This window comes from Bubalus kerabau, chromosome 5, assembly GCF_029407905.1.
Source record: "Bubalus kerabau isolate K-KA32 ecotype Philippines breed swamp buffalo chromosome 5, PCC_UOA_SB_1v2, whole genome shotgun sequence".
NCBI classification, from domain to species: Eukaryota; Metazoa; Chordata; class Mammalia; order Artiodactyla; family Bovidae; genus Bubalus; species Bubalus kerabau.
In genome coordinates, this window is record NC_073628.1 from 50027993 (window position 1) to 50054859 (window position 26867).

At 43.1% G+C, this 26867-nt stretch overlaps 1 protein-coding gene across 1 annotated transcript in view; it reads left to right on the plus strand.

Moving 5' to 3' along the window:
• The window catches only part of FAT3 (FAT atypical cadherin 3), a 694359-nt gene that overhangs the window by 422737 nt on the left and 244755 nt on the right, over window positions 1-26867 (plus strand). The window contains exon 5 of the mRNA XM_055581629.1: window positions 25651-25712. Coding sequence (XP_055437604.1) covers window positions 25651-25712 — 62 coding nt within the window. The remainder of the gene's footprint in view (window positions 1-25650; window positions 25713-26867) is intronic.

Here is a 26867-nt window from a genome sequence, read left to right on the forward strand (position 1 = left end):
TCTTTTTCATTCATCACTGAAGAAGGCTTTCTTATTTCTCCTTGCTATTCTTTGGAACTCTACATTCAAATAGATGTATTTTTCCTTTTCTCCTTTTCCTTTTGCTTGTCTTCTTTTCTCAGCTGTTTGTCAGGTCTCGTCAGACAACCATTTTGCCTTGTTGCATTTCCTTTTCTTGGGGATGGTCTTGATCACTGCCTCCTGTACAATGTCATGAACCTACATCCATAGTTCTTCAGGCACTCTGTCTATCAGATCCATTCCCTTGAATCTATTTCTCACTTCCACTGTGTAATGTAAAAAGTTTGATTTAGGTCATTCCTGAATGGCCTAGTGGTTTTCCCTACTTTCTTCAATTTAAGTCTGGATTTTGCAAGAAAGAGTTCATTATCTGAACCACAGTCATCTCCTGGTCTTGTTTTTGCTGACTGTATAGAGCTTGTCTATCTTTGGCTGCAAAGAATATAATCAGCCTGATTTCAGTACTGACCTTCTCATGATATCCAGGTTTAGAGTCATCTCTTACGTTGTTGGAAAAGTGTGTTTGCTATGATCAGTGTGTTCTCTTGGCAAAACTCTTTTAGCGTTTGCCCTGCTTCACTTTGTACTCCAATGCCAAATTTTCCTGATACTCCAGGTATCTCTTGACTTCCTACTTCTGCATTCCAATCCCTTATAATGAAAATGACATCTTTTTTGGGTGTTCATTCTAGAAGGTCTTTTAGGTCTTCATAGAACTGTTCAACTTCAGCTTTTTCAGCGTTACTGGTCGGGGCATAGTCTTGGATTACCGTGATATTGAATGGTTTATCTTGGAAATGAACAGAGATCATTCTGTCATTTTTGAGATTGCACCCAAGTACTGCATTTCAGAGTCTTTTCTTGACTATGAGAGTTACTCCATCTAAGGAATTCTTGCCCACAGTAATAGATATAATGGTCATCTGAGTTAAATTCACCCATTCTGGCCCATTTTAGCTCACTGATTTCTAAAATGTCGATGTTCACTCTTGCCCTCTCCTGTTTGACCACTTCCAATTTGCCTTGATTCATTTACCTAACATTCCAGGTTCCTATGCAATATTGTTCTTTACAGCATCTGACCTTACTTTCACCACCAGACACATCCACAACTGGGCATTGTTTCCACTTTGGCTCAGCCTCTTCATTCCTTCTGGAGCTGTTGCTCTACTATTCTCCAGTAGTATATTGGACACCTACCAACATGGGGAGTCCATCTTTCAGTGTCATGTCTTTTTGCCTTATAAAAGTTAGATATACTTAATAACTATGTCAGGGATATATCAAGTCCTTCCTTGTTTGCAGTTCAGGTAATTTATAAACCTCATCTCATTTTATAGTCACAGTGGTCCCATGAAGTAGAGATGAACATTCCCATTTTATGAGTCAGGAAGGAAACCAAAGCTGAGAGAAGCAAATTTGAGTTATTTGCTCAAGATCATTTAGCTGGGAAGTGGGGAAGCTTAGAACCAAACCTAGATCTTTCTTGACTCCTGTCCACTGTCCTTCAGGCTGGTTCTTGGATGGAGAACATCCAGAAACGTACTCATAGAGTCAACACCCATACTGAAAACATTCACTGTGAAAATAAAAGTAGAACAAAAAGCTTGCAGAATATTTAAATGTAAGGGCAAAAGGGCTTTGGCAATGTATATAAGTATTTTGCATAGAGGCATTTCTTCTGAGACAAGAAGGGGCAGGGCACAGCATTTAAAAGAATGACACAATTTGAGGATGTGATATAAACCGATCTGAACCAACCAGGTCCAAGATGGCGGATGAGCTGACTTCCACTAGACCTTGAGCCTAGTGTATGCACATTAGCATGCTAAGTGGCACCCCACAGGCATCATGATAGTCCCAAGGCCAGCTATAAATGTCAAAGGAGTGGACAGTGTCCCAATTCCTAGCAATTCTCACTACTTCCCCAAAATAGCTGTGACAAGGAAAATTCAACAAATCCTCCACGTAATGCTCAGTTTGGCATTTTTGCTTCTGTAACCCAGCTTGCTTATTGCATCAGCCAACCACCAGAGATGGCGCCCAAAGAAGGGAGTTTAAAGTGCGGACCTGGTTGAGAACAGAAGGCACATTGCGTGTTCTCATCCTTGATTGGCTCCCCTTAAGAAACACATCCTTTGCATGAAAGTTCTGCCCTGCCCAATAGCTTGTGTGTATATAAGAGCAGCAAAACCTGAGTCGGGTGCTCAGCCTTTGGAGGTGACTCTGCTGGGCCAGCACCAGTTTGAAATAAACAGTCTTTTCTGATCCTCCGAGTGCGTGTGGCTTGTCTCTTCCCATGAGCCAAATATCTGCTGTCACACTGCTGTTAACAACTGGGGTACCAGCCCTACTCATTAGCATATGAGGTTGCTCACCCCTATAAAAGCAGACAACCCCATGTCCTTATGCCTCTCTTGCCTTCCAAGATGGCCACACTGTGCAGTGTGTTTCCTCCCTGAATAAGCCTTTTTTCACTTCACCGTGTCTCGCTCTTGAGGGAAGCTGGGAACCCACACTTGACGGCTGTCTCAGGGACTCGCCTGAAACCCGGGACTGACCATCTCTAGCGCCCCACTCTCCTTCGTGCAACACTTCTTTCCTTCAACAGTCACTTAGTGGGGGTCTACTCTGTGCCAGGCACTCTTCTAGGTGCTGCAAGGGTAGCAGTTCATCAGGTGGAGTCAAAGCTCCTACCTTTGCAAGGCTTACATTCTAGAGAAGAAGACAGGCAATAGATAGGTAAACAAGTATGCAAATGAGATAAGACAATAAGAGCGGAAGAAAATAAAACAAGGAGGAGGAGACTTTAGGTGTGGTGGTCCGAGAACGGACGTGCGTGTTCTCTTGAGAGATGGTGTTTGAACTGAGGCCTGTGTGATGAAGCAGGAATCAGCCTTTCAGGTCTGGGGGGAGTGGAGGCAGGTAGGGAGATGGATCCTGGCCAAGGGAAGGGGGAGGACAAAGGCTTAAAGCAGAAACAAGCTTTACGTGTTCAAAGAAAACAAAGAATTGCTGACTGAGTAGCTGGCATCTGGTGACAAGTAATCAGTGTTTTGGAAAATAGAGTTGAATTTGTTAACTATTTGAACTTGTTAAGATTTTGCTTTCAAAAGATTGGCAAGGGGATACAAAAGAGGACAGAACCTCAGAAGAGAAACCCTCTGATAGGATCCAGCAGAATCCAAATGCTAGTGGTCTGGTCTTGGCAGAATTCTTAAGAGAAGCATGGATCCCTGTAGGTCTCCTTCAGGTAATGAGGGGTCCCAATGACAATTTAATTGATCATACAGCAGCTCAATGGCTTAAGACAAAAATACTATCTACATACCGGATTTGCACTTTTCTGAAGCAGTTTTGCAATGAGATTTAATGTGGCCCTGAACCCACTGGGAACTGAAAAGCAAGTATAAACCCTTATAGATGCTTTTCCAGTGAATGGAATAGAACAGGAGACAATTAAAAGAATAAAATCATTCTTAAGCTTTTTCAAGTATTTTGGTGAAATGATGGAGTCATTTTACTTGAAGTAGTGCAAAGCAAAATTGAATAAGAAAAGAAGCGCTGCGTCTTTGTGGTTAAGAATGAGGATTCCTGAGTCAGAAAACTTGCTCAAGATTCAAAGCTCTCACTAACTGTGTAACCTCTGCAAGTTGCTTGGTCTTTTTTGTTGTTGTTGCAGTAAAATTGCTTTACTGTGTTGTGTTAGTTTTTTATATACAAAAAGTAAATCAGCTATATGTATAATGTGTACATATATCCCCTCCTTCCACCCCGCCTCCCATAAGTCACTTGGTCTTTCTGAGACTCCATCTCTTCTTCACCTGCAAAATGGGGATGATAATAGTATTTATAATTTAGGAGCAATATTTTAGAATTGCCAGGATTAAATGAGATGTTGCAGGTAAAGTGCTCAGCATATTACCAACCACATGGAAAATAACTCATGAAATGGTATCAGTTGTTAGCTATTTTAGAAAAATGTGTGACTGTGTGAGGAAGACAGAAAAAAAAAAAAAAGAAAGAAAGTGGTTCTGAACACAGCCGTTGCCTAATCGTGGCTAAGCATTGTGGTATCTGACAAGATGCTGCTTCTTCCTGGGCTTTAGTTTCCTCATCTGCAAACCCAAGGGATGTCAGGCCAGGTAGTAAAGGCCCTCAGATGCATCTGGCCTTGAACATCTACTGTTTGAATAAGTTCATCACAGAAACCTGGTGTTCAGATGTGATCTAAAACTATGTGACCATTGATCCTGACTTGCCTAAGACTGAGGGGTTTCTTGGGATGTAGAACTGGGATTTTCAGTGCTAAAAACCAGGATATTCTTGGGAAATGGTTGCTCACTCTCCAAAAGTGTTGCTTCCAAGAGGAGGCAAAGGCAGTGGAGAGGAAGCTCTGGTTAAATGATATTTGACTGGCATTCTCTTAGCATTAGGGGCTTCCCTGGTGGCTCAGAGGTTAAAGCGTCTGCCTGGAATTCAGGAGACCCGGGTTCGATCCCTGGGTCGGGAAGATACCCTGGAGAAGGCAATGTCACCCCACTCCAGTACTCTTGCCTGGAGAATTCCATGGAAGGAGGAGCCTGGTAGGCTACAGTCCATGGGGTTGCAAAGAGTCAGACACAACTGAGCTACTTCACTCTCACTCTCTCTCTTAGCATTACCTATCGGTCACTTTATTAGGTTCAAGTACCTGCTTGCACCGTGGGCCTGGTCCCTTTTTTCTGAGCCTGACAGGAGTGGAGAGAGGACTTTTCCCATCGTCACCCACCATGCTGTTTCATGACATGTAAAAATGCTTCCATGGAGAGTGAAAAACTTGGCTTAAAGCTCAACATTCAGAAAACGAAGATCATGGCATCCGGTCCCATCACTTCATGGGAAATAAATGGGGAAACAGTGGAAACGGTGTCAGACTTTATTTTTCTGGGCTCCAAAATCACTGCAGATGGTGACTGCAGCCTTGAAATTAAAAGACGCTTACTCCTTGGAAGGAAAGTTATGACCAACCTAGATAGCATATTCAAAAGCAGAGACATTACTTTGCCAACAAAGGTTCATCTAGTCAAGGCTATGGTTTTTCCTGTGGTCATGTATGGATGTGAGAGTTGGACTGATGAAGGCTGAGCACCGAAGAATTGATGCCTTTGAACTGTGGTGTTGGAGAAGACTCTTGAGAGTCCCTTGGACTGCAAGGAGATCCAACCAGTCCATTCTGAAGGAGATCAGCCCTGGGATTTCTTTGCAAGGAATGATGCTAAAGCTGAAACTCCAGTACTTTGGCCACCTCATGCAAAGAGTTGACTCATTGGAAAAGACTCTGATGCTGGGAGGGATTAGGGGCAAGAGGAGAAGGGGACGACAGAGGATGAGATGGCTGGATGGCATCACTGACTCGATGAACGTGAGTCTGGGAGAACTCCAGGAGTTAGTGATGGACAGGGAGGCCTGGCGTGCTGCGATTCATGGCGTCGCAAAGAGTAGGACACGACTGAGCGACTGATCTGATCTGATAAAATTTAAGAGAGTGCCTTGCAGAGCTGACTGATTGAGTGCTTGTAAGCAGAAAGGTATTATTTTCTTTCCATTTCCAACAATAAATAATACAGAATTTCAAGGTTTCCCAGAAGATGCTCTGAAATAACTTTGGAATAGGACTGGGGTCCTTCTTTCCTGTGTGATTTTGTTACCAAGTCCAAACTTGCACTGATCTCTGCGTGACAGGACATAAATTAAGAGGTGAGATGTTGGTGCTTTATGTGGAAAGCAGCAGACAGAAGATGGTGAACTTGTGTGCAAAAGAAGCCCCTTACCCCAGCTGGAATTCAAGCATCCCTTGAACCAGTAGGAGAAGGGGTGTGGCTGGTTGTTGCAAACTTCTTGGTATAGGAATCCTTTGTTCTTGCAGCTGTCCATGTAGGTCGGGTCATGTGTTCTTACAATTCTTCAGCAAGACAAATGTTACTCTCTGTTCAACAGCTTTTTATCTCTAGATGAATGGAAAAGTGTTATACCTTTAAAGGTCAGAGCCTTTAGAATGGACTATCCTGTATATTTCAGGCTATAGGCAACATTCTTAACATGTAGCAAAAGCAATAGAATACAATGTTAAGTAAAAGCAACAGATGTGATATGGAGTCAGATTTGTTCTTCGCTATTACACCTTCCCTGTCTCATCTTAATACCATGAAAGGTCCTCTCTTCCTTGTCTAGCTGACCAACTGCTTGTTTCAACCAAGAAACTCCATGCTGAGACGGCTTCCCTTGCTTTCCCAGGTAGCGTTCAAGGCGGACTCCTCTGTGCCCCCATGTTGCCTTTCTTCATAATTCTACCTGCTTCTCCAACATTTTGCTAAGTCACCTCAGTCGTGTCTGACTCTGTATGACCCCATAGACGGCAGCCCACCAGGCTTCCCCATCCCTGGGATTCTCCAGGCAAGAACACTGGAGTGGGTTGCCATTTCCTTCTCCAATGCATGTAAGTGAAAAGTGAAAGTGAAGTCGCTCAGTCGTGTCCGACTCTTCGCAACCCCATGGACTGCAGCCTACCAGGCTCCTCCATCCATGGGATTTTCCAGGCAAAAGTACTGGAGTGGGGTGCCATTGCCTTCTCCTCCAACAGTTTAGTTATAATTATTTATCCATTGCCAGTACCGTCAGCATTCTCAGAAGGCAAGTACCCTAGTTGCAAGCAGCCTTGGGACAGGAATAGTAGTTCACGTAATATTAAAAGTTCAGAGCCCAGAATGGCTGATGAGACAGTGGAATGTATCTTTCCCTCTGTCCTGTCTGCTGCTCTGGTTTTTAAATGCAGAACCTTTTAGTGATTTTCTTTTCCATGGGAAAAATGAAACTCATTACTCTAATTTCAAACCTTAGTCTATCTAGCATGAGTTCCAGGTTTTCTAGGGCCAGGGTACCAATGTGACTCACAAGAATGAAAACTGCAGCAAAATTAAATAATTCTGTTGAATGGATACTAAGCCAGGCGCCAGTTCCATGACACATAGCATTGACATGTACAAGTACTAATTATCCACTAATTACAACCACAGCAGAATTGAGCTCATTTTCACTGAGAAAGAAGGAATGACACAGTGTTGTGAATGGTTTAAAAATCTACTGTCAGAGTCTGTATGCACAGCCATTTGTTCAGAAGGTACTGAATTTCTCAGTGTCAGCCAAGACAATGATATTTTCTTTTAACATGGGTGGCATGTTTACTTGGCTTGCTGGTTTTTAAATCAGTGTCTCATGTTACTCATCCACTACAAACTGGTAGCCCCAAAGAGGGGATGCTAAATTGCTGAAAATGTAGAAGAAACATCTTAATGATTCTGCTTCTGGCCTCTTTGCTGGGTGGCATGGGAGGGAAAGTCAACCTTGGGATGACAAGAGAAGGAGTAAGACAGAAAGCTGAACATGGCCAGGCAGCTGACCCAGTGCCAGAGGCGGCCCTGAGTTTCCAGGTTACTCCACTTCAGGTCGGCCCTCACTGTTCCCACGCCTGAAACAGGAGGAAAGCCTAAGCGTGCTTCTGCCACCTCTCCAAGGGAACCTGTAAGAGGAAAGCCTAGCAAATGACTACGGTATACCAGCTTAAGGGCACACATTTGAAAGTCATACAGAGCTAGCTAGTGGCAATGTAACTCTTAATAAATGGCATGCCTTTACCTTTATGTTGATGTTTTTAATAAACATGGAATAATCAAGATCTAGCGACAGATGCTACGGTGGTCTTCAAGGCTGCCCACCTCCCCACAACTCCCCACACCAGCGCCACCCCTGTAGAAACAGTATTTACTGCTCTCTGATTTTATCCCAGCTTTTATTCTTTCAGTGATTCACTTACTTGACAGGTCTATCAGGTTTGTTGTGTTTTTCATTTTCTGAACAAGAAACTCAAATGGCACCTAAGTCACTCTTTCACTAAGACGTGGCTGAGCTACCCCATTAGTGCACTCCTGTTACTAGATTATTGGTTGCATTTTGGAAGGATCAACAGGTTAGCATCCACCTGGGAGTGCAGTCCTACAAGGCCCTGTGACTCCTCTCCCATTTCGCTCTTCACTTTGGCGCCTGGTGGGCCCCGAGGAAGCAGGGCTCGGCTGCTTTGTCCAGGCCTCTCTCGTTCTTCACTCCGGCGCACCTGGTGGGCCCCGAGGAAGCAGGGCTCGGCTGCTTTGTCCAGGCCTCTCTCGTTTGTCGCAGCACCCCCGCCACTCTTGTTATTCTTTGGAAAGTGAAACGTGGGCTGAACCCGCTCTGGCAGGTTGGCAGTTTCTGCTTCTATGTGACAGATTCTTGGATAAATAACATAACTTAGTTAAACAAAAAGTAAAGCAAAAAAGAAATAAAATACACGTTGGAAAGAGTCAAGAAAAACTCATTAGCATTGGCAATCTGCCATCTCCCCCCATTAACCTCAATTAACCACGCAGACTGCAGACTCTGACGTATAATACCAAAAAATGTGGCTTTGTGAACTTGTAATATTGTATGTTGAAAACCCAAAATACTAATTATCACAGCACATAATTTCATTTTCAATTTATTTGGAAGCTTTTGCCCAAAGGCATGGAAGCTTTTGTAAGTCATAATATAAATGCTGAATGCTCCTTCTCAAGTGTGTGGACCATTCCCTGCTTTGGATGATACTACACGTACCTGTGTTCACACACACTTCCATGCACACTTTCTGTCGCATAGTTCATTCATCCAATAGACTAATATATATTGATCACCATCCATCGTCCTTTGAAAGCTATAAACATTAGCATAGGCTCGTAAAAGCTATTCCTTTAATGAACATTAAAAGAATGAAAATATAGTGGCCCTGGAGAAGCCAAAGTCTGTTGAAGAAAACAAACATGCAAATAAAATACAAAGTGATGAAGCTATAATGGAATCGTTCATAAATTTCTATACAAAAGAACAGAGGGAATATTCAACTCCTCCCTGAATTGATAAGGCATTTTTTTTTCTCAAGGAGTTAGAAAGGATTCTAATTCGTTTATTTCCACTTATATTTTTAAAGGAGAAAAATAGCATATATTACCTGTAGCATGGAAAAAGTTAATTGCTTCCTCATTAAATCGCTACTATGTTACAGAGGAAGAAACTGAGGCACATAACATTTTTAAAGGCTCGCACAAAGTTGCTGCATTTATTGATAAATGATTAACTACAAATTTCATTATCCTTGCAAGAGATGGTACGGCTCCCCAGAAAAGAGGAGCACCATAAACTTCCATTAATTCAGACTGATTTTGAGGAAAATTTTACAGAGGTTGAAAATGCATATTCTAGAATATTTCAGGAAACGCTCGTTTCCTGCTTTCAAATACACAAGTCAGGTTAATGCTACTATTAACAAAATGTTGCCAAACAAAAGACCTGCTTGGACAGACTCTAATGAATAGTTAAGGTAGGCCATTTGCAATTAGAACATCAAAATGGGGGTTGTTAAAATTAAAGTGCTTTGCAAATGGTTTGTCTGGAGTACATTAAATATTCTCCTGGGACCTTTCCACCCTATTAATTTACCTGGGTAGTACAAAGGTAAACTTCAACCAGCCACAGAACCATTACAGATTCTCAGATAGCGAGAATGAAAAATAATGAGGTTTTATAGTGTATAAAAATGTAAGACAAAAGGAAACGATTGAATTATGTGAAAATTAACTGGAAAATGTGTGATATTTTTTAAAAAGTGTTGTCAGCCTTCTGATAACTTTGAAAGCTCTCCATAACAAGTGATGTTTTTCCTAGACTTTTTTAATTGGGTTTCAAAACATGGCTTCTACCTAAGACCTCGTAGAGCAAAGATGATCTTAAAGGACTGCATGCCTGCAGAGGACCTGTGTGTTTTCAAGACTTTGCACATCCTCTGAGTAATTTGCACTTTACCCATCCTCCTGATTTTGTCTGTCATGTGAAACCAGATATAGAGAAAATTATTTGCAGTGAAATCATTTCTACAGGGAGCGCAGTGGTGGTTTTTCACACCTCTGGAGTATGGCAGAAACGAAACAACTTTGTGGTGTTCATTTGAATAAACAGAAGGAAACTGCAGCTTTTAGTTGCTTGGCTATTATTACATTTTCAAACATTGTCAGAGGTGACCAACCTAGAGACAATAAGGTTTTCCTTTACAGTGTAATCAGAAATAGCATCCCATTGCTCTTTGGGTTTTTAATAAAAGTAAAAAATAATGCACTGCTTTTATAGATGCTGTTCCTATTTTTAAGAACAGCATCTGCTACGTGCAAGGCACTGTGCCAAACAGTTCATCTGGATCACTTCTAACCAAAAGCCTATTAGGGAGTTATTACATCCCCACGTCAGACCTGACGAGACTGAGATCAGAGAAGTGATGTCATCGGTCCTTGGTCACACAGCTAAGAAATAGCAGAGCCAAGTTTTAAACCTAGATTTCCCTTTTGCATTAACCTTCTGTCTCATGATTCTTAGCTACAGGTGTGACATTTTAACTTCCTCCAACGTCTCTGTTAGAATCTGATTCACCATTAAGGGTCCAGGACAAATTCAACTTATTCCCTCATCTTTTCCAGTTGTACAATTCAGCAATCTTTCTTTCTTCAGGCTACCCACAGTCGTGCAAGGCATGTATTAGCTCACTCCTAATGTCACAGTTATTTGCATGCCCGTCTGTCTTGCTTATTAAATTGTTAGTTCCTTGAAGGCAAATATGAGAGCTTACTGTTGTAAGATGCTGTTGTATCATCATGGCTCTTGCCACTGTACCTCCTAGAAAAATATGCTTTTGTGGGAAAGAGGTCACATCACATAGAGGTGGGGTTTAACACTCTGCTATAAGGATCCCGGGGCTTCCCTGGTGGCTCAACACTAAAGAATCCGCCTGCCAATGCAGGAGGTGAGGGTTTGATCCTTGAGTCAGAAAGATCCCCTGGAGGAGGGTGTGGCAACCCACTCTAGTAACCTTGCCTGAGAAATCCTGTAGACAGGAGCCTGGCAGGCTACAGTCCATGGGGTCAGAGAGAGTAGGACATGACTTAGGGACTAAACCGCAGCGAGGATCGTGAGGGCCAGGAGACGCTAGGCGAGGAGCAGCAGTGTGAAAGAGTGTGCCAGGGCCAGGACGCCAGGCTGTGACTGGGATGATCCAGAGTTAGGGGGACACGCCAGACCTGCAGCAGAGCTGAAGTCAGAAGAAGCCCAGCAGCCAGAGCTCAGTCGTTTTCCCAGAGAGTTCACAACAGAACCTTGCAGAGTTCAGAGGAAGACATACTGGAGGCCATGGGCCAGGTGCCTCACTTTACTGACCTTTCATTGTTTTGTATTATAAAGTCAAGTGTTGTTTATTCTGGGGAAATGAAACGATTTAGATAAGCCAGAAAACCTGACTACCACAACCCCAATACCCATTGGGGCTTTCCTGGTGGCTCAGATGGTAAAGAGTCTGCAATATGGGAGACGGGGGTTGGATCCCTCAGTTGGGAAGGTTCCCTGGAGAAGGAAATGGCAGCCCACTCCAGTACTCTTGCCTGGAGAATCCCATGGATGGTGGGGCCTGGTGGGCTACAGTCCATGGGGCCTCAAAGAGTCGGACATGACTGAATGACTGACACTTTCACTTTTGCATTACCCCTTAATAACATCTGTATATACAGTGATTCTCACCTCTGGCTGACTATTGCAATCATCTGGAGCATCTTAAAAATCCCTAGGCCTCTACCCATACTACATAATTCAGAATGTGTGGGCATGGGACCCTGGCATCAGTCAGGCTCCTCAGAATTCAGCGTGTGGCACATAGCCTCACGGTCTGGGAGGGCCTGCATCTCTGCGTTTCTGACCTAGTTCCCAGCTGGTGCTGATGCTGCTCTGCCATGCCACACTTTGCTACTCACTCTCCTCTCAATAAAATTTAGCAATGCTTGGATGAAGGATTTCTCATGAATAAATCTTTGAACAAGTTGTTAATATTGAAAGTGAAAGCATCAGTTTCTCTGTCAGATAATAGGGTAAGAAATAGAAATTTTACAATTTTTGTTGCCCAAATATTTAGACTCTAGTGTTGGAAATTTCTAGATGGCCAGGAAGCAAGATTAGACCACTGGACATATATGATACCCCAGGGATGATTCTTGGAGCTAATAATAAGAGTAACATTTTTGAGCTTTTTTTTTCTTTTTTTTTCCATTTTTTTTATTTTATTTTTTAACTTTGCAATATTGTATTGGTTTTGCCATATATCAACATGAATCCACCACAGGTATACACGTGTTCCCCATCCTGAACCCTCCTCCCTCCTCCCTCCCTGTACCGTTCTTCTGAGTCATCCCAGTGCACCAGCCCCAAACATCCAGTATCGTGCATCGAACCTGGACCAGTGACTCATTTCATATACGATATTATACATGTTTCAATGCCATTCTCCCAAATCATCCCACCCTCTCCCTCTCCCACAGAGTCCACAAGACTGTTCTATACATCAGTGTCTCTTTTGCTGTCTCGCATTTTTGAGCTTTTAATGTGTCAGGATTAACTTAAAACTCAACATTCAAAAATCTAAGATCATGGCATCCAGTCCCATCACTTCTTGGCAAACAGACAGGGAAAAAATGAAAACAGTGACAGACTTTATTTTTTGAGCTTCAAAGTCACTGAGGATGGTGACTGAAGTCTTAAAATTCAAAGACACATGCTCCTTGGAAGAAAAGCTATGACAAACCTAGACAGCATATTTAAAAACAGAGACATCACTTTGCCAACAAAGGTCCATCTAGTCAAAGCAAGGATTTTTCCAGTAGTCATGTACAGAGGTGAGAGTTGGGCCATAAAGAAGGCTGAGTGGCAAAGACTTGATGCTTTCGAACTGTGGTGCTGGAGAAGACTCTTGAGAGTCCTCTGGACAACAGCGAGATCAAAGCAGTCAATCCTAAAATAAATCAACCCTAAATATTCATTGGAAGGACTGATGCTGAAACTGAAGCTCCAATACTTTGCCTACCTGATGTGAAGAACTGACTTATTGGAAAAGACCCTGATGCTGGGAAAGATTGAAGGCGAGAGGAGAAGAGGACAGAGGGTGAGATGGTTGGATGGCATCACTGACTCAGTGGACATGAGTTTGAGCGAACTCTGGGAGATGGTGAAGGACAGGGAGGCCTGGAATGCTGTAGTCCATGGGTTCACAAAGAGTCAGACACAACTGAGTGACTGAATGACAACAGATGTGCCTGGAACTGAGTGAAGCATTTTAAACTAACTATTAGGGCATGGCAACCCACTCTAGTACTGTTGCCTGGAGAATTCCATGGATAGAGGAGCCTGGTGGGCTACAGTCCATGGGGTCACAAAGAGTCAGACACGACTGAGAGACTAAGCACAGCACAGCATTTAATTTAATAAGCCTCATTTTACTTAAAGAAGCTAAATAATTTGTTAAAAACAGAAAGCTGCCTTGGGCTGGTATTGAGTTGTGAAGCAAGGCAGTCTGATGCCAGAACTTAGGACTGGTTACTTGATGGTACATGATGCGCCTCAGGCTAGATAATCTTTACAACCCATCCATATAATGTAATTTAAATTTCCAGCCACTTCCTTATTTTGATCATCCAATATTCAGAATTCTGCAAAAAAAAAAAAAATCTTGGCAGAAAGAGAAAGGGGTGGTGGGTGCCATATTGCACATCTGAGCACACACACCAGTGGCGTGTTAATGGCACCTAAAGTGGCATCATTGCATGCCACATCTCTAGTGTTGGTTCACCATCTGCAGCTCAATTTCTCTGAAGAAATCCAATACGGCGTTCAAGGTTTAGCTAAATCACCTAGAGACTTCCTCAGGTATATAAATACTTCTTCATCTAGGCTGAATCATGAGGCTGAGCCGAAGGGCTGTGTGAGCCCGGGAGGGAAAGAGCCATGAGGACTGGTAATGAGGTGAGGAACTGAGGGAAGGACAGATGGGCCTGGTAAGTATCCAGGTATTCTGACAAAATGGGACTCATACACAGCATCTCTCAGTTCAGTTTAGTCATTCAGTCGTGTCTGACTCTTTGCGACCCCATGAACCACAGCACTCCAGGCTTCCCTGTCCATCACCAACTCCCGGAGTTCACCCAAACTCATGTCCATTGAGTCCTAAGTATATGTGTGTGTACACGTGTATGTATGTGTGCATATGTGGGTATATGTGTCAGGACCACCTGGTATAAGAATTACTCAGAGGAGGCAGCCTTTGGAAATATTCTTAACCATACAGCCTCAACTTTACTCCTCCCTTGTTAGCTACTATCTTATCTTTCACCCTGATGACAAGTTGCTGCTGGTGCTGCTGCTAAGTCGCTTCAGTCGTGTCCGACTTGCGACCCCATAGGCGGCAGCCCACCAGGCTCCACCGTCCCTGGGATTCTCCAGGCAAGAACACTGGAGTGGGTTGCCATTTGCCTTGACCCAAATCCCCTAATCGATTTTGTCTGTAATGAGCGATACAGAGAGGGAACAGGGTTTGCTTGAATCTCAGAACTCTCCCTCCAGGCTGCAGACAAGTCCATCTGTCATCTAAGGCTGATGGAGGCGCAACGTATGTACGAGCATCAACACTTACCTTCATAAGCTGGCTTTCCCCCTTTGCTACCTGTGGCAGCTATGGAATCCAAAGGGGGGAGTGTTTCTGGCAAAAGAGCACTGCCCGCGACTTCACTGCTACCCACTCCAGTGTTCTTGGGCTTCCCTTATGGCTCAGCTGGTAAAGAAGCCACCTGCACTGTGGGAGACCTGGGTTCGATCCCTGGGTTGGGAAGATCCCCTGGAGACGGGAAAGGCTACCCACTCCAGTATTCTGCCCTGGAGAATTCTATGGACTGTATAGTCCATGGACTCACGAAGAGTTGGACACAGCTGAGTGATTTTCACTTTAATTTTAACTTTTCAAGGCAGAATTGGGAAATGCTATCCATTGGCTTGCAAAGAAAAACAAGTGAAACTTACCTGTGATGGAAAACCAACAGCTGTGAACCATGTTGGACACACAGCGTCTTCATACTTATGTTTAAGATGCACTCTCACGTATGCGGCTTAAAACTTGTATTAGCATTTTGGAAATCACTATTTATAAAGAAACATCCAAGTTGCAGGCTTAAAGCTCCACCAGTGATTTTCCCTATCAGATTTTCTGAAGGAAATTTAATGGCAGCACTGTGCACCTAATTGAGTAACTCCAAATCTTATATCAGATAAAACAGCTCCTACTTAAGAAAAAACCCTGATGGGGCCAGTTCCCAGAATCCTTTTGTTAACCTCCCTCATAACTGGTGTTGTATATGCTTTTGTCTTTCTGGTTATTCTTTTCTTTTCAAAGAAACATCATATAGTCCAAACACACATTATTTAGTCTTTTTTTAAGCAAACCTAATGCATGTCTTCACTTAAGCTTTAATTTTTTTTCTACAATACTGAAATTTGCATCTACTGAGTCCCTTTCATTCTCTCCAAATTCAGTGAATAGTCTTATGTCTGTATGTAAATACTACAGGGAATAAGGCTTTCTAATGGGCTGAAATGAGATGTAGAAATAGTTTCTGTTACAGAGTCCAAGTTCTTACTGCTCGATACAGGTTAGACCAATAAATCAAAAGATGAGTTGTTGCAACAAGGAATGGTGACTTTATTTGGATAGCCAGCAGACTCAGAAGATGGTGGACTAATGTCCTCCTAAGTACTATTTTACCTGAGTTAGAAATTGTGTTTATTTTAAAAGAGGAAGTGTTGTGGCTGGTTGGTGTGAACTACTTGGTGCTGGAACTCTTTGTTCTTGTACCTGTCCACAAAAGTCTAGTCACAATGTTCTTATAAAGCTCCAACAAAACAATTGTTACTTTCTTTTATACAGTGTATTAATCTCTAGATGAATGTAAAAGTGTTATATCTTTAAGGGTCAAAGCCTTGAGAATGGACTATCAGGTTTATTTCAGGTTGTAGGCAACATTCTTTTACAAAGGTGCAGAGCCCTGGAGCCAAAGGCATAGATCCAATATGGAGTCAGGTTTGTTCTCTGTTTCTAGAAGTTAGAATTTTGTAGAAGAGACAGCAAACATGAAAATAACTAGTTTTTTTTTTCCCTACTTAAAAACATGCATTCATAGATAACTGATGTTTTTACTTTGCTCCTTTTGAGAAATATACATGTGGGTATTAAGTGTTAATTTCTTGAATAAATAAAAACCGGAACACAACCCCTCTTGCTTTACCTGGGTGACATTCCCATGTCCTACACAGCTGGACTCAGTTTAACTGAGGAGAAAGTGGGGTCCAGTGAGGGAGCCAGAAAGGAAGAATGATTGCTTTTAATGTTTCTGTATGACTGTAGACTCTTCACATTGAAAAGAGACTTTAGGACATTGCTAGATGAGGAAACAGTTCTAGAGAAGAAAAAATAAAAGATGTGACCTCTCTAATCTCATAACCGGTCACTGGCAGAGCTGAAACTGGGTTGCAGGTCTCCTGGTTCCTGGGTGGGTGGCTTTGCCACAGCTCTGCGTTCTTATCTGCTAAGAAGACAGTGGAAAAGCTTCAGAGTCAGAGTCCCTGGGTGCATGTCATGGCTCCGTCTTGGCTGACCTTGGGCAAGTTATTTCTCATTTCTTCCTCAGTTTCCAGAGTCAAAATAGCTCCTGTTTCTTGGAACTCTTGTTCATTTAAATGAGATTGTGTATGCAAGCTGTTTGGCGCTAGTGTTTGGCACACAGTACTCAATAAATGTTGGATACTACTGCATTATTATTTACCTACCTTTCTCCGTGAATTCATTAGAAACCAGGACATGGGAGGACTATGGAATGAGCACAGAGTTGCTGTGTCTAACATTAAAAATCTTTAACCAACTTCTGAAAATAAATAAATTAAAGTCTATCAGGAATGGTTTTAATGACCTCCAACTATCAGCATGGAAGAGAGTGTCCAAAAATTGGGAAAACATTAAAATTATTCAAAGAATGGAAGAAGGCATTCAGATAACCTTACTTCTATGCTTAGGAGCTATATGACCACTCCATATAAGGCGATACTGAGAGTCCCGGGGGACTGACCACTCCATATAAGGCGATACTGAGAGTCCTGGGGGACTGACCACTCCATATAAGGTAATACTGACAGTCCTGGAGGACTCTATCCATGTTAGCCTCATAGACAGAGGATAAATAAGATCTGTTAACTACCTTTTGCTTATATCCTGTTTGGGAAGATTGATTCCTTAACAAAAAATTAGAGCCAAATATTGGTTTCTATACTGTATGTGTGTGTGTGCGTGTGTGTGTGTGTGCGCGCACGTGCATTAGTCACTCAGTCATGTCCAACTCTTTGCAACTCCATGGACTGTAGCTCACCAGGCTCCTCTGTCCATGAAATTCTGCAGGCAAGAATACTGGAGTGGGTTGCCATTCCCTTCTCCAGGGCTTCTTCCTGACCCAGGGATTGAACCTGGGTCTCCTGCATTGCAGGCAGATTCACCATCTCAGCCACCTGGGAAGGCCTTCTATACTAGTAGTATTTCTTTTAATTAATTTATTTTTCAATTGAAGGATAATTGCTTTACAGAATTTTGTTTTCTGTCAAACCTCAACGTGAGTCAGCCATAAGTATACGTATATCCCCTCCCTTTTGAACCTCCCTCCCATCTCCCTCCCCACCTCACCCCTCTAGGTTGATACAGAGCCCCTGTTTGAGTTTCCTGAGCCATACAGCAAATTCCTGTTGGCTATCTATTTTACATATGGTAATGTAAGTTTCCATGTTACTCTTCCCATACATCTCACCCTCTCCTCCCCTCTCCCCATGTCCATAATTCTATTCCCAATGTCTGTTTCTCCATTGCTGCCCTATAAGTAAATTCTTCAGGACCATTTTTCTAGATTCTGTATATATGCATTAGTGTACAACATTTATCTTTCTCTTTCGGACTTACTTCACTCTTTATAATAGACTCTAGGTTCATCCACCTCATTAGAACTGACTCAAATGTGTTCCTTTTTATGGCTGAGTAATACTCCATTGTGTATATGTACCAAAACTTCTTTATCCGTTCATCTGTCAATGGGCATCTAGGTTGCTTCCATGTTCTAGCTATTGAAAATAGTGCTGCAATAAATAGTGGGATACATGTGTCTTTTTCGGTTTTGGTTTCCTCAGGGTATGTGCCTAGGAGTGGGATTGCTGGGTCATATGGTGGTATACTAGTAGTATCTTTATATTCAACAAACATAATGGCACTAATGTAGGTTCCTGAGCTCAGCTGGTGACCCACCCAAACAAAGCCTTCCTACCACTGGGGTCCAGAGAGAGGTCCAGACAATAGATGAGTTACATGCAGCATGCTGGAGGAGGGAAGGTCAGAAAATGATTTGCAGAGAAGGTGACATTTGAACTTTCTGGAAGGATGATGAGAGGGTTTACCAGATAGTCGGGGTAGGCATGGAGACATGGTAAGAAGAGTAAATGGAATATGGAAAAAGAGAGTAAACACTAATTGTAGCTCACAGGGCTGTTATTCCAGTTGTGTTTGTAATACCAATCTCAGCTTCCAACAGTTCTGGAAAATTATGCTGAGCAAAGACCTACACAGCTTCAAGTAGCACTTAAAGAAAATGTCAATGTCATGGCACTAGATTACACAGCTGCGACCCAGGACACCCACAGGGCGGAAAAGCAGGGAAAAGATGTCATCCTTTTGAGTATCACTTCTCTGACCATAACTACTTAGAACATTTTGAGTTCTTTTCTGAGCAGGCAGCCCCATTTTCATGCTCAGCCTATTTCTCAGAAAGGTTTTTAGATTCCCCCATTTCCACAACAACAACAAAAAAAATCAAAAGCAGTTCTTTTTAAAGTAATTACATGGTTCCAACCATATGCTCTCCCCTTCTCTTTACTGAGTATCATTCACTTAGGACTGGCGTAATCCCCTCCTAAATTGGAGGTTTGCATATGTAATTATATCAAATGATGTGTTTGTTTATATCTCCAAACCACTTTCAAAAGCTTGCCTATGATTTATCTTTGAAATTCAATTTCCTCATGTCAGTCCCCAATTTACTGCGCCCACCGGGTCTACAGTTACATGTGTGATGTGCATGCCTCTCTCTTGCAGAGATTGCACAAGGAGGATGCCTTCCACAGTGACGAATCAGAGCAGTTGAAGAGGGAATTGCTCTGTTTCAGGCTCTGCCCTGTTCTAAGGCCCAACTGCATTCAGCTACAACAAAGCTGTTAGAAGGGAAGACGCAGCTTTGGCAGCTTTGTCTAATACCTCTGGTCTGTGAGAGACGGTCCACCTCCTTCCCGTGTGACTGCAGAGCGCATAGTGCTGCTGAAGCCGCAAAGCTCATCCTCAGTGTGTGCCTTTAGAGGGAAGAATGCTTTTTCCCCTCCTTGGTTTAGTTGACCCTTTCTTGACAACAAGGTTTATTTTCAGTGCAAATAACCACCGATTGTGACTTTAACCCCAAATGTTCTTTTCATTATATTTATGTTCCAGATTCCCCATGGACAAACCTGATGGATCTGTTCATTCCAATCCTTCTTCCTACCAGATTTGTAGACTAACTCACTCTTTCATTCACTCAATCTTAAAAAATATAGTGAAATACAGTGAAAAATATGGGTGAGATATAGTCATTCAATCATTTAAGTATTTTTAAAGATCTGTCTCCTCCAAAACTGAAAGACTTGTTAAAATCTAAAAGGCAGAGTTTATGATCTCCTGCTGATTTTTAAACAGCTTTCCTGATACATAATTTATATAGAATAACAATCACCTATTTAAAAGATACAATTCACTGGCTTTCAGAATACTTAGGGAACTGTGCAGCCATAACGGTAATCTGTAATTTTAGAGCATTTTCATCAGCCCCAAAAGAAACTTTGCACCCATTAGAAATCACTCTGTGTTCCTTGCCCTACTTCGTCCCATTTCCTACTAATTTTCACTTTTTTTAATTGATTAATTCATTTTCGGCTCCGCCGGACCTTTTGCTGCCGTTGGGCCTTCCCTGGTGCCAGAGGGGCTGCTCTTTGTTGCGGGGGCGGCCGCTCACCACGCGGTGTCTCTTGCTGCAGAGCGGGGACTCTCGGCGCGCGGGCTTCAGTACTCGTGGCACAGGGGCTCAGTGGCCCTGTGGAATCTTCCCAGACCAGGGGTCAAACATGTGGCCTCTGCATTGGCAGGTGGATTCCTTACTACTGGGCCACCACGGAACTCCTGAAATTCACTTTGACTTAGAGTTTTCTCTTATGTTTTACTTTCAGTTCAGTTCAGTTCAGTCACTCAGTCGTGTCTGACTCTTTGCGACCCCATGAATTGCAGCACACCAGGCCTCCCTGTCCATCACCAACTCCCAGAGTTCACTCAGACTCACGTCCATCGAGTCAGTGATTCCATCCAGCCATCTCATCCTCTGTCCTCCCCTTCTCCTCCTGCCCCCAATCCCTCCCAGCATCAGACTCTTTTCCAATGAGTCAACTTTTCGCATGAGGTGGCCAAAGTACTGGAGTTTCAGCTTTAGCATCATTCCTTGCAAAGAAATCCCAGGGCTGATCTCCTTCAGAATGGACTCATTGGATCTCCTTGCAGTCCAAGGGAGTCTCAAGAGTCTTTTCCAACACCACAGTTCAAAAGCATCAATTCTTCGGCGCTCAGCTTTCTTCACAATCTGTGAAAATAAAGGTGAAAGAAACCCAGAGAACTGAGCCCCACAGAGGTTTCCTTGCCTTTTCCTTCAGGGATGGAGACTCTTGGTCTTTCTCATAGCTCCGGGGTCACTGCCACGTGTGTTTTGGTCAGACTCTTCAGGAAGCCCGTCTTCCTCCTTGTGGGCTGATAAGCAAGTGAAAAGCACACCCGGGGAAGGTAGACAGATGGAAGGGAGCCACCTGCCCCCCACTTGCACACGGGCTCTGTGACAAGTGGCTTTCCTCAAGAATTACCCTCGGGATAGTGGAGAGGGGAAGCTGACCTCCTCCCAGAGCGCCGTCACCGCAGAGGGGAAGGGCAGCAGGCGAACAGGAACAGAGGTGGTCAGCCCGCTCACCCCTTTATAGCCTCCATATAACAAGCGTTTCTCATTCCCACTGGTACCTCTCACAGAAGAGGCTCCCTGAAGAGGGGGTGAGGGCTGCAAAAGCCTCCCGACCCCTTTCAAGAACACAGTTACTTCTCACTTAGAAAGAGCTTCCGTGATAAATGAGCTTGTGGAACAGCCTGACCTGAAAGTGAAGGCGTCGGATTTGTGTGTTAGGCACTCACTGGTGTGACATGCTGACCCTGAGTCAGTATGACTCAGAGCAGGCTCCTCTCTATTCCCCCCTGATCACCTCACCCTCCATTGCATTCACACGTCTCCATGTCCCCTTTGCTCACCCGTCTCTCTCTCTCTCTCTCTCACACACACACACACTCACACACACACACACAATGAGCTCAAGGTCTGACCCAGATGCTAAAGCTGCTCAGTATATTTCATTCTTGGATGGGCAGAAAAACTCATGTCAGTAAAAGGTCATGCTGAAATTCAACAAAGAATACTGGCATTGCAGAGAGCCTTCTCATAGAATCAGAGCACCATCTCAAGGCATCATCCCAAGAAATTCAGAGACAGGAAATGAGGGATGGAATGGGGCACAGAACCACGTGTTCTGAGTTTCCCAGGAGGTTCTGATGGGCAGCTAAGGAAGGGAACTTACTGATTCTCTCCCTGGAAGTTCCTTTTTTTTTAAATCTATCTACCTCTCTGCTAGTTGGCTGTGCCAGGTCTTTATAGCATGTGGGGTCTTCGGTCTCTGCTGCAGCATGCAGGATCTGTGAGCTGCGGCATGCAGAACCCTCAGTTGCAGCATATGGGATCTAGTTCTGTGATCAGGGATTGAACCCCAGGCCCCCTGCATTTGGAGCACAGAGTTTTAGCCACTGGACCACCAAGGAAGCCCCCTACCTTGAAACTCTTGATAGCAGTCTTTCCCCATCATCTCTGACAATAACTCATTTTTTTTTAAACGTGAATCAAAAGCTCTTTTATTTTTTTTTTGTTAATGTTGATAAGTGATTTTTATTTTTTTTTATTTTTTTTTTAAATTTTATTTTATTTTTAAACTTTACATAACTGTATTAGTTTTGCCAAATATCAAAATGAATCCGCCACAGGTATACATGTGTTCCCCATCCTGAACCCTCCTCCCTCCTCCCTCCCCATTCCATCCCTCTGGGTCGTCCCAGTGCACCAGCCCCAAGCATCCAGTATCGTGCATCGAACCTGGACTGGCAACTCATTTCATACATGATATTTTACATGTTTCAATGCCATTCTCCCAAATCTTCCCACCCTCTCCCTCTCCCACAGAGTCCATAAGACTGTTCTATACATCAGTGTCTCTTTTGCTGTCTCGTACACAGGGTTATTGTTACCATCTTTCTAAATTCCATATATATGCGTTAGTATACTGTATTGGTGTTTTTCTTTCTGGCTTACTTCACTCTGTATAATAGGCTCCAGTTTCATCCACCTCATTAGAACTGCTTCAAATGTATTCTTTTTTATATGCAGAAGTGCCTAGCACTGCACCATTCACATAGAGGAACTCAGAAAATAGCTTTAACTGAGCACTAAAGACACATGCCTCCTCCCCACTCGCAGATACTCTCCCCACACACAAAACAGTACCTCCTAAACAGCCACCTGCTAAGCCTGTAGCAAAACTGAAGATCAGAATATGAGTGATCTCTCTTTTCCACAGCAGCTTTTGTCCACTGACTGCTAATGAGTCTCCAGTTTTGTTTTAGGCCAGGTGCTTAGGTGGACACCAGGGCTTCTGAAGCAGAAGGCAGGTCTTTCCCATGAAGTCACTCTGTCTGTCTAGTGGGAAAATACAGACCTGTGAGCAAAGAAGTGTAGTAAAAGGCCAAGAATGATAGTGTGGTGGAGTATCCTTGTGCTGGTAGTATTTATCAGCCCCCTAACCCTGGGAGAGAGGGTCACCTCTCTAACACCTGAGCTAAGTTTGAAAAATCTGTGGATGAAGCAGAAAGGTGGGGGCACATTCCAGGAAACTTTCATGGAAAGGCAGATCATCAGCGCAAGGGGAGTATGCGTTTCCCTCCCATGGGAGTGTGGACGGATGAGAGTGGAGTGAGTGGGGTTCAAACCACGTCCCTCTGTTTGGAGCTCAAACCTAGGCATGCCTCCTGAGACCTGGACCCTGTCAAACCTCAGATTGGAAATTGAACCCTCTGTCTTTATAAAAATCACTCACGTGGTATCTGGACTTAACTAAAGTTCCGGTTCTTTATGTCTCAGTGTAGAAGGAATTCAACAAGAGACAAAGTGACAAGTAAGAAGTAGATTTAATTATTAATGCAGGATGTTTGTGAAGGATACAAGCAGGCAGGCAAGGGGGCTCTGCCTCAAGAGCTAAGTGGGAAATCAGGTTTATGTAGAGAGAGACACATTCCACAGAGAGAAGGCAGTCCATCTCAGAAGGCAGCAGAGACCTCCAAATTAGTTCAAGAGACCTGCAGTGGTTAGTTTTTAGAGGCCGAGTAATTTCATGGGCTAACAAGTAGGAAGATTATTCCAACTATCTGGTGGGGATTTCCGCAACTGGGTCACACCCACTTTTTGGCCTTTTATGATCAGTGAGGTTGTGAGTGTGTCATTCAGCATGCTAATGCCTTACAATGAGCCTATAATGAGGCTCAAGTTCTACTGGAAGTCAGATCTTCCTAACCATAACCCTAACAGCCATGTTACTTTTAGTAGGATTTTATTTTCAAGGCCATGGGGAGCCATTTAACCCCACTGTAGTCTTTTTTTTTTTTTTTTTTTGGCTTTCTCTTTGCCAACAAAGGTCCATCTAGTCAAGGCTATGGTTTTTCCTGTAGTCATGTATGGATGTGAGAGTTGGACTGTGAAGAGGGCTGACAACCGAAGAATTGATGCTTTTGAACTATGGTGTTGGAGAAGACTCTTGAGACTCCCTTGGACTGCAAGGAGATCCAACCAGTCCATTCTGAAGGAGATCAGCCCTGGGACTTCTTTGCAAGGAATGATGCGAAAGCTGAAACTCCAGTACTTTGGCCACCTCATGTGAAGAGTTGACTCATTGGAAAAGAGTCTGATGCTGGGAGGGATTGGGGGCAGGAGGAGAAGGGGACGACAGAGGATGAGATGGCTGGATGGCATCACTGACTCGATGGACGTGAGTCTGAGTGAACTCTGGGAGTTGGTGATGGACAGGGAGGCCTGGCGTGCTGCGATTCATGGGGTCACAAAGAGTCGGACATGACTGAGTGACTGAACTGAACTGAACTGAAACTCCCATGGGCAGAGGAGCCTGATGGGCTGCAGTCCATGGGGTCACTAAGAGTCGTACAAGACTGAACGACTTCACTTTCACTTTTCACTTTCATGAATTGGAAAAGGAAATGGCAACCCACTCCAGTGCTCTTGCCTGGAGAATCCCAGGGACAGGGGAGCCTGGTGGGCTGCCGTCTATGGGGTCACACAGGGTTGGACACGACTGAAGCGACTTAGCAGCAGCAGCAGCAGCAAAATCATGTACTCTATCCACTACTGGAAAATAAACACATGAACGCCTCAGCGGATTTTGATGACATACGTTTTCCATATTTCATGCACTTCACCAGCACTGAGAGTGAGCTTTTCTCTTCTCTCATTGATCAGCATATGTCAGCAGCCCAATCAGAGGGTCTTATTTTCAGGGACAGTGTGGAATCAAGAAATGGAATGTAAATTTGGCCTCCTAATTGCCATTTAAGAATAATCATGATAAAATCTGCAAACGACAAATTGAATGGCCTTGAAAGTTTTGTCTTCTCCTTCCCTTTTCTTTGTCTCTCTGCTCAAAGGGATGATTCATTTATGAGAAATGCCATTCATAGGAAAGAATGTTATTTCCAATGCAGAACTTATTTTGTGTAAAGATTTAAACAAATGAAGAGATAAAGCTACTGCATGAGATATTTCATATATTAGGTATTAAAGAAAAAAGAACTTGTTTTGTGTAAAGATTTAAACAAATAAAGCAAAGTGATAAAGCTACAACATGAGATCTTTCATATATGAGTAAATTTGAAATAATTATGTGTACAAGTAGTCATTGCAAAAATAACATTCTTTGTCAGTATAACCAAAATATTATATAAGCGTAAAAAAGTTAAATAAGAAAGTTCTGTTTCATAGCCTGAATCTAATCAGCAATCTATTAATTGTTCAAGAACTCTAAAATCTTCAATGAGGTTTCTATGGCAGAATTTCAGTTATATATGCAAATAAATTATTGAAATTCCTCATTACCAGAAAAACAATTGTTCCTTAGTGAGGTTCCACATCCCCAAAGTGATTAAAATACCTGAACAGTGGAAAGCAGAACCCAGAAACAAATTTTTCGGGTTTTCATTGTCAGTTTTATTTTGTTTAGAGTAATTCTGAAACCATCTGACTGTCGCTGAGGACTGGTGAGTTATACTGTTCCCCATGACTTTTGCTTTTCCTTTAACTGGACTTGCTTCCCACACTCAGTAAGCTGCTTGCCCCAGATATTTACAAGTCAAATATTCTCATTTCTACACAGGTCTGATTACAACAACTTCAAGGAAATTGGATCGAGAACAGCAGGCAGAACATTTTCTGGAGGTAAGCTCATAGAGGGAGCCGATATTCATTAAAACTCACTTTGCCTCAACTATTTTAACCTTCCACGTGAACTTGCATGTGTGTGAACAGTGAGTTGCAAAATGAAGCTATTTCTCTAGGGCTGATTGGTTCTGAAGCTGGAGATTTCTGGTGCCTTTCTGTGAATGCACTCTGGTGTGCCGAGAGTGGATGGTGGGACCTTTGCCCTTCCTGAAAAGCAAGCAGATGTGTTGACATCTCTGCCTTGACTTTGGGCCCTTTGTCAATAATCAGAAAAGAAAGCTCAGGAGTAGAGCCTTGTAAGCCATCGTGGCCTCGGAGGTGAAAAGACAGAGCGCACCGAAGTGCAGCAGTCAGTGTGAAGCACACCCTTTGTGAAGAACGGCACTGCCAGGCTCCTCATTTCTTTTCTTGGGAGAGACCGAGGAAGGGAAAGCTGGCTGATTCACAGCCAGAGAGGACTCTTTCTGAAACCATAAAATGTGCTCCTATAATTCATTAAGACAGAAGCAGCAATATAAACTGTAAGAGCATTATTTCTGGAGAAAAAAACACAAAAACATAAGGCAAGGGATGAGAAAATAGATATGAAAGAGTCTTTTGGAACATTCTTTCCATACATATCAAGTTTCTTTATTGGGAAGCCTGAAGCCTGGGTACTATGTATGATGCTGTGATTTAAGTGTGACAGTCTTGATACTGAGCGGATGACGGTGCTTAGAAGGTAGAGTTCTGTTATATTGTGTCTTTGCTGCTAAAATGATCTGTCAGTCCCAGGAACCACTCACTGGAATCCACCATCCTGTATACACACACACACACACACACACACACACACACACCCCCCTCACATCTCTCCTGATAGTCTCCTTTAGGTCAGTTCTCCAGTAACGATTTATTTAAAGAACACTGGACTAGGAATCAGTGCCTTGGGTCCTAGGACTTCCCTGCTATGATTAGCTTGGAGCCTTAGAAGCCATTCAGCTGCCCTGGACCTCAGTTTCCCCTACTGTGAAATGTGGCAAGTAACTGCTACTCCATATACCTCAAAGGATCGTTATTAGGATCGAACCTGACCTTTTATATCAAAGTATTTTTAAAACTCTTACAGCATTACACCTAATAAAAGATTATTATTATTATGCAGCGCTATGA